This window comes from Chaetodon trifascialis, chromosome 11, assembly GCF_039877785.1.
Source record: "Chaetodon trifascialis isolate fChaTrf1 chromosome 11, fChaTrf1.hap1, whole genome shotgun sequence".
In the NCBI taxonomy this organism is placed as follows: Eukaryota; Metazoa; Chordata; class Actinopteri; order Chaetodontiformes; family Chaetodontidae; genus Chaetodon; species Chaetodon trifascialis.
This window is the reverse complement of record NC_092066.1, coordinates 13,672,008-13,680,626: the sequence shown is the minus strand read 5'-3', so window position 1 is coordinate 13,680,626 and position 8,619 is coordinate 13,672,008. Positions and strand designations below refer to the sequence as shown.

The 8,619-nt window shown below is 44.1% G+C and overlaps 1 protein-coding gene across 1 annotated transcript; it reads right to left on the bottom strand.

Moving 5' to 3' along the window:
• Positions 1–233: 233 nt before the first annotated feature.
• Positions 234–8,099, bottom strand: LOC139338798 (collagen alpha-4(IV) chain-like). Its single transcript, XM_070974067.1, has 14 exons — positions 7,938–8,099; positions 7,689–7,787; positions 6,915–7,058; positions 6,112–6,246; positions 5,704–5,767; positions 5,385–5,459; positions 5,135–5,242; positions 4,595–4,657; positions 2,974–3,072; positions 2,548–2,679; positions 1,447–1,563; positions 992–1,180; positions 576–859; positions 234–494 (listed from the first exon to the last, which is right to left on the bottom strand). The coding sequence occupies exons 1-14, from the start codon at positions 8,097–8,099 to the stop codon at positions 234–236; spliced, it is 1,932 nt and encodes a 643-aa protein (XP_070830168.1).
• Positions 8,100–8,619: the final 520 nt, after the last annotated feature.

Below are 8,619 nucleotides of genomic sequence, written 5' to 3'. Positions count from 1 at the left end.
TCAAACATTTTCACCATTAGAAATAGCACCTCATTTAAAATAATGACAGACAAAAGAGTCAAAACAGTGACAGCAAGATTGTAAAAAAAAAGTTACTCAGATAAAGGTAACAGTGTAAAGCTTGCAAAGCGACACTTTTCTGCCATGAAATACCAAATAACTGTTACAACCCTGAGTAGTAATTAGAAAATGATTGGCTTGAAAGGGTCAAAGGTTACAACTAAATGTGTCCTTTATTTTTGTCTGAGGCAAACATGACACTGACTGGCCTGGCTGCGCTGGCGGTCGGCTGCCTTGATGGTGCCAGGCCTTGGGATGACAAACTGCTCTGTCTGACTAATAGTAGTCAGCCAAAAACTGTAGAGGTTGGCAAAGTAGTGACAGGAACCACGCGCACCCTGGCACTCTATGAAGGGGTGAGTCCGGAAGTCCTTAAGACAGCTACCAGAAGAAGTCAGAGACTGGCCACCACCTTCATCACCTGCCCCTGTGTGCTAAAGAGAGAAAGGCAGAAGTTCGGTAAGTTCATGGCTTTTTCCTTTCATACACACAATCAAACTTTTTATCACTCTCACCAGGAGGAAAGAGTATCCCGTCCACAGACTCCTCCAGCCAGGCGGGCATGCAGGGACCGCGTGATCCTGGCTGTGAAATGCCACTGCAGGCGAAACTGTCTCGCACACCACACAGCGGCTGATGTGGGAGCGAATCTCCTGGCCAAAGAGTGGCATCATGGGAATGGGAGCGGTGGTGGAGAGCCAATAGGATTTGTCATTGCGACTAGAGAAGTGACAGGCAGCTTTGTTGCAGTAGGAGAAAGGCATGGTGGAGAAAACAGGGAGGCAGGAGCCAGCCTGGCCTACAGGGAGAGGAGGTAAAAGAGAAACAGGAAAAGGAGGGAGGGTTTTTTGTTAACCCTATAAACTCATGCACTGATGGATAAACTACTTTCAAGACATCTACAAATGTATCACTTTATGCTGAACCTTACCCAGATCTTGAGTGTGAGCCTTCTCTTGTCCCTCCAAGTAGACAAGACTGTAGCCCACCCAAAGCTGACTGCTGCCATCAGGGCACCGTGGCACCTCAACTGACTGGCTGTGGACAACCAGAAGGTAGCCTGACCTCAACACACCCCTATGGCCTTGCTCACCTGGGTCTCCAGGTGGACCTGGGACACCTGGAGGATGGAGGGGTTGAACAAGTGGCAAGTGGGTGACATGGAGCAGGGACAAGAGTGAGGACGAGATGAAGGACACATGAAATGACATAATTAATGGTGACCGTTCTACATAAACTCAGTGTCTCATTTGAGTATACTGTAACACCTCCGGCAGTTATCAGTCCTGTGGTGTTTCTTGTGTACAATCCTTTCCTTACAATTCCTAATCCTGAAGTAAACAGTATAAAGACTGGGATTGTTACATGACTGCTTCAATTACTCACCTTGAGGTCCGGTAAATCCTTGTTGACCAACATCTCCTGGGTCTCCAACAGGTCCATTATGACCAGCAGGACCTGGGGATCCAGGAGGGCCCACAGGCCCTACAGGACCCTTCTGTCCTGGAACACACAGATACAAACAGGGGCAAATATATACACATAGACACAAAGAAACAATAGTGAATGATAAAAAAAAAACACATGCACATATTAGTGCTGTCAAAAATACTGCGTTTAATCAATTTTAATGGCGTCAATTGTTTAATCGCGAGATTAATGGTCTTTGCAACCTAGTGAACTTGTAGTTTTTTTATAAGCTGTGACCACGGCAAGTAAGGTAAGAAAAACTACAGGATCTGGTTGTAAACCAGAAACAAAACAATAGGCACGCCCCAGGCACGTGTTTGGTCTTGCCTGCTTGCTAGCTGTAAAAGAGTAGGCTACCGGTTTGTATGGATGTCAAGTGTGAAACATCAAACACGGCAAATGCGAATTCTCCACCGCCTCCTTGTCAAAACCAGGTGACAATGGATGGCTTCCGACAGAGGCATATGGATGCTATTATGTTCATGCCATGGTTTAACTGCACTATAGCCTGAGTCCTAGTTTACAGTGATGTGCACTTTGTAACTTTATCCTGTATCACCCTGTTTTGATCCCTTAGAAAGGGTTGTTGAAGGGGCCTTTTTGTAACCAAGTATTTATTTTTTTTGTCATCTGTTTGTTGACAGTTTAAATTGTGTGAGATTTGATTCCTTCAAATGTGAATGACTGCTCAAAGTGAGAATGTTAGTGTGAAATAAAACACTACACGTCGTTGTTTTCAATTAAAAAACATTTGTACAAAGCAAGCCTATCCACTTTTCCATGTTGATAACAGTATTAAAATGATAATTCAAGGGACATTTAGAATAGATAAAAATGTGCGATTAATTTGTGATTAATCGTGAGTTAACTATGTTATTCATGAGATTAACCGTGATTAAATATTTTAATCGATTGACAGCACTAGCACATATACATACACAGGGAATAACTCTGTGTCTGCATATGTATATCTATGCATGTATACACAGAGAATACATTAGACTCTCTTGCCTTTACGTCCTGGAGTCCCAGGAGGACCCACATCGCCAGGGATTCCAACAGGTCCGGGGAAACCAGGTGGTCCTGGGAGTCCGTTGATATACACCCCTGGGAGTCCACTAATAGAATCACCACGAGAACCTTTGGCACCTGGAAAAAATACAGTACATTTATTGCCAGATTTACTGTAGTAACATATAGCACAGCATTTCAGGAGTGTTGAGTAAATATAATACCCTTGACAAAATTTGTTAAGATTCACATACACGCGCACACACACACACACACACACACACACACACACACACACACACACACACACACACACACACACACACGCACACACACACACACACACACAAAAGTAAAGGCAAAATGCAAAATGGAAATAAAACTATGGGCAAATAAAACTATGAGCATATCTTTCGCAACAGTGCCACTCACCTATGTCTCCACGTGGGCCAGTTACACCCTTGCGGCCAAAAGGCCCAGGGGCACCTCTCTGACCTTTGGGTCCTGGATATCCCCTGGGACCAGCAGGACCTCTCTCACCTGTCAAAGTTCACCAACATTTAGAGCACATTCAAGTGGATGTTAATACTGATGGAAGTGATCTTGCATTGTAATGTACCTTTTGGTCCTGTAATGCCAGAGTAACTTTGAGATCCAGGAGGTCCTGGGAGCCCCTTATGTCCCTTACGACCTGGTAACCCAGGGAGGCCGACTGGGCCCGGGTCTCCTTTGGATAAAATGCTGCCGCCTGGAGCACCTGGTTCCCCAGGAGGACCTAAAATCACAAAATCCAGTTGTGGACCGATAGATAAAAGGCAAAGATATCCACAAACGTGGCCATTTGCACAGAAATGTTTGTTCGTATAATGAAGTCACACCAAAATCGAGACAAACGAAGACAAACAGATGAACAGAAACAGGCAAGCGCGCACACACACACACACACACCTGGGGATCCTGGAGGTCCTCCATATCCGATATCTCCGTCAGGTCCTGGAAAAGGTATACGGCATTCTTTGCCAGGGTAACCAGGTTCGCCTGGGAAACCGGGAAGACCTGAGGGAAGAAATTCAGAACAGTTTACTGTCTCATCACAGAACATATAGTACACATAGGAGTGGAACAGTAACCACACTCAACAAAGGGACAACAAGAAATAGCAAATAGAGTGTAATAAAATAATCACAAAAACATTTTACAGTCTGAGTGACCATGGCAGACTACAGCATGGTAAGACATAATCACTGTATCCCTTTGACTTAACTTAGATTGGGGGTGCTGTGAGGACACAATAACTCAAAATGAGCTAAATCATATTTAAATCTGGGTTGAAAATGTAAAATAAAACTCAAAATGTTTGTCTCCAACTGTTCATTTCTCCTCCACCATTACACACAGATGCAGCACATGCACAATTGATAATAATAGATTTGATACCTGTGTCACCAGGTGGGCCCCTCTGACCTTTAGGGCCAGGAAGGATGGCTCCTGGAGGTCCTGGGGGGCCCCTGTGACCTTTGACTCCAGGAAAACCATGTGGTCCTGGAGGGCCAGGGATATCTATGCCTTGAGATGACAAATGAATACACTTAAGTGACAGAGTAAAATATCATGACATATTATGCTCCAATGTGTATTGAGAAATGACAAAATTCATTTACTGTAGCTTTTGCATGTTTTAGTATGATTTAAACACAGTCGAGCTGAAACTAAACTTCAACATGTCTGTTTAGGGCAATTGGTCAGTGTAAAATAGACAAAGAGTATGTTCTCTTATGAACAAAAGATCTATACCATCAGAAACACTATGGAAGACAAAAAACATTTTTAAATCTCTCTTACCGCTTGCTCCTTTCATTCCTTGTGGACCTATAAGCCCATCTAGTCCAGCCAGGCCTGGTAATCCCTTTTTGCCTAACATAAATTCACAATACATCATTAGAATAGTCTTTTTGGGTGGCTTCGGCACTTAGAAGTACTTTACATCGCATCACCTAGATTTTTATTTTTGCCTATCCAGTGATGGCAGAAACACCTGACATTACATGAGTACCTGGAGGCCCATATGGACCAGGTGGGCCTGGTGGTCCCAAACCTCCATGATCACCTGGAATACCTGGAACACCTGGACGACCTGGTGGGCCACGAGGCCCGGGGAAGCCTGCAGCGACACACACACCACACACACACACACACACACACACACACACACACACACACACACACACACACACGCACGCACGCGCGCGCGCGCACACACACACACACACACACACGCACGCACGCACGCACACACGCACGCACGCACACACACACAAAAAAAAAAGCTCAAATCAACATCTATACTTAAACTTCTCAATTTGATCTAAAATTTAAAGTAGAAAGCTGCAGCTGATATATTTATACTTTATGTATGTTTATATTAATGTACAAGTGAGGTTTTTGCTATGAGAGAGCGAATTATCCTGGTTACTACTACAATGTCATGACAGTTCAGAGGTTAACATCAGCAGTCTTCCTTCAGTTATCCACTTTTAAATCAATTTCTGCACTGTATATTAGTTCTCTCATTTAAATCTTCACTAGAAATCACCTGGTCCTCCTGATATTCCTGGTTCACCACGAATGCCTGGTTGTCCAGGCTGTCCTGGTCTTCCCAGGCGGCCTGGGTCACCTGGATCTCCTGGACTTCCTCTGGGTGCTTAAGGGAATTATTATATGGACATACATTTATTTCCATTTATGTATCTACTTACTGTATACACATTTGATTAGATCTAGGTATATTTTGGTTCTTTTTCCTAAGTGAGTCATCTGTTCAGTTTGCCAATTTCCTGACTCACCACGGGGTCCATCCTCCCCTGGTAATCCTTTGGGTCCAGGTTGACCAGGTTGTCCATAAGATGGTCCTGGCTCACCTGGAACAAATTTGGAAAGGTTTCATCTAATTCCAGCTGAATGACACAAGTATGAAGTCCTGAGAGACTGGGATTAATTGTTTTAAATACTTAAAGTTAGATGCATGTATTCTAAGAATATGTCTTATTGTTTTGATATACCAGATAAAATTATGAATGATTCAGTTCACTGTGGATTCACATCCTGTTGTATAAACATTCAAGATTCAGCTAAAACACATAACCTCTCTCTCTTTTGACTCACCCTTGGCCCCTGGACCTCCTTGTAAACCTGGGCTGCCCGGATAACCCGTGGACCCTGGATCTCCCTTTAACACACACATTCAAAGTATTTAACATCACTTCTGAGATTGGCATATAATAAATTGTTTTCAATGATAGATGATGACATAAGCAAACCATTACTAGCCTTAAACTTAAGACATTCCACAGTCCTCACAACGCAGTGTGTGTGCAGCATATCATTTCTGAATATCCAACAGTCTGCAATGCACACACACTGTGTTGTGAGGACTCCGGCATGTCTTAAGTTTAAGGCTGGTAATAGTTTTCTTATGTCATCATCTACTCTGAAATTCTGAAGACAATAAATAAGGTCCATTGTGTACCGGATCTCCAACATGTCCAATATATCCCCTTGAACCAGGGAAACCTTTGATTCCAGGGTACCCAGGAGGTCCTGGTGCACCCCCTCTGCCTGGAGGACCAGTGCTGCCTTTAAACCCTGGAGGACCATTCCGCCCATCAGGCCCTGAATCACCTGGCTGTCCCCTTTGGCCCTTTGAGCCTGTAAGTGTCAAAACAAAATAAAAATGATGTAATCCTATACTGTTAATCACAATCAATAATATGCTTGTGTGGTGAAGTGGCTGGGAATAAAAAAAAAACAACTTCTTGTTTTGAAAAGATGTATAAGTGACAGCTGCATTGCCTCGAAGTCCTAGTTGTCCTAGTGGCCCCCTCCTTCCTGGAACTCCTGCTAGGCCTTTTGTTACATTTGCAAGCCTTGATGGTCCTGGATATCCTGGTGGACCACGTAAACCTAGATGGAGCGCAGACTTCAGATGACATGCTCTGATTCATAAAGTACACTGAAAGTGCAATTCAACAACCTTAAGGAGGAGCAACTATGCTGTCTTATCTTTCTGCCTTCCTCGTTCATTCTTATCTTGTGTCGAAGCCGTGTAGCCACTAGTGTAGCTGTGACTATCCTATTTATGTTACATTTCTAGGAAAGCCGTTTTGAATTATTGATTTAAGTGTGCATTAATATTTTCTGACTATAATGTTCTGTGCATTACAACAAAATAATCCTTACAATACGTAACATGCCCACATAAAATGTATGTGTTTTACTATGCTAGCCACACATTTGAATCTGAGTGGTGATTACAGGTACAGGAACTGAGATATCTCTGACATTTTCAGGCACATGGTATACGTACGGAGACTTACCTTTATTACCAGGAACTCCCGGGTATCCTGGTTCACCTGGGCGACCATTAAAGCCTCTCTCTCCTTGTTTACCTCTGGGTCCCGAAGGTCCAGGGTGACCTGGTAAACCTCTGGCCCCAGCCCTGCCAGGGTACCCTTTTTCACCTAGATAAATTTAAGGGGAAATTTCATTTAAATTAGGACAGACCGGTCTAGAGATATAAAGCTATGAATGTACTTGTAACATAAAATTTAGGCTAGATTTCTGTGTAGATTTTCTTTGGCAACTGGTCATTGACACCACTGGTGGTGGTAAGAAATGTGGTGATCAGGTGAAAAAATAATTTTTTTTCACAAGTTTCTAATCGAGACAAGCCAGTTGTTCACCTTTCTGTCCTTGCCAGCCGTCTATTCCAGGATCTCCTGGAGAGCCAGTGGAGCCTCTCGGTCCAGCTGGGCCCGGCAAACCGGGAGGGCCAGGGAAACCTTGTGGACCCTTCTGTCCACGACCAGGTGGACCTATATCTCCCTTAGAACCCTTCTGACCAATGTAGCCTGTGCAAAATGATAAGATTCAGTGAGAGAAATACTGTGTATTCATGGATGATTAGTTGGTGGCCTCACAGCAAAATGTTCATGACTATAATCTGGAATTAATCTTGACAACATTTTTAAGGAATTTCAGAGAGGAGACATCCATAGTTTTACTTGCTGCTGCCATGTTCTCACCAGGTACTCCCATCAGTCCAGGGTTTCCTGGAGGTCCCGGAGGACCTACAGGTGCCTGCAGGTCACATGTAGTGCAGGGTTGGCCTGGGGCACCAGTGTCTCCAGGGTCACCATTGTCTCCCGGCTCCCCTTTATATCCTGGACGTCCCAGTTGGCCTTGTGCACCTGTGATTCAGAGGCATTGGTGATCATCCAACTTAAATGTAAAGAATGGGAAATACACTGTAACTGTTTTCTGTGAGACAGTCTACATTATCGAAAGCCTAAGTTGTTGATTGGTTTGTTTGAGTTCACCTAAATATAAATGAAACTTACCTGGAGACCCTGGGCTTCCATGAATGCCACGAGGTCCGTTTGGACCCACAGCTCCAGGGCGGCCAGGGGGACCTGGAGCACCCGGCCTGGCAGAAAGGACATCCCCTGGGGCACCCTTCCTGCCTGGGCGTCCTGGTGACCCAGGAGGGCCTTGAGGGCCATCCACACTAATTCCGGGTGGACCAGGGTCACCTGGATACCCTTTTACACCCGGAGGTCCTGTAACAAAAAAGAGAGACCTATAAGCATATAAACCCTACTAATTGCAGAATTAATTCATTAACTAAAACTTTCCCACAGTATGGATGCTTGATGATCCAGAAGCTTGGAATGAAAAAGATCTTTGTGTGTCATTTTAATCTTAAAATATTTTAGGGAGTCATTACCTGTCAGTCCTGTCCCTCCAGTTATACCATCATCTCCTTTCATGCCTTTAAGGCCTGAATGTCCCTTTGGTCCCAGGGGACCTTCTCTTCCTGGCGTACCTGGAAACCCTACAATGGGCCAAAGAAATATTAAGGTTGACTTGCAACAATGGCTGACAATGTTTCAAGGGCCATAAACCATGTTTATTTCATGACACATGGCCTCATTCAACAACCAGTTATTCTAATAGCTTTCATCACTCGTAGTAGTAAATGCATGGCCCATTTTATGTAACCTGACAGTGGTGAGATGTAAC

What these genes read in the sequence shown, in the direction of transcription:
- LOC139338798 (XM_070974067.1), bottom strand. Translation starts at nt 8,099, where the DNA reads ATGGCCCTCAAGGCCCTCCTGGGTCACCAGGACGCCCAGGCAGGAAGG. An exon ending in TGGCCCACGTGGAGACATAG is followed by an intron (nt 2,680 to 2,973) that starts GTGAGTGGCACT and finishes TATTTTTTCCAG; the next exon opens with GTGCCAAAGGTTCTCGTGGT. An exon ending in GGCTCACACTCAAGATCTGG is followed by an intron (nt 860 to 991) that starts GTAAGGTTCAGC and finishes CTCTCCCTGTAG; the next exon opens with GCCAGGCTGGCTCCTGCCTC.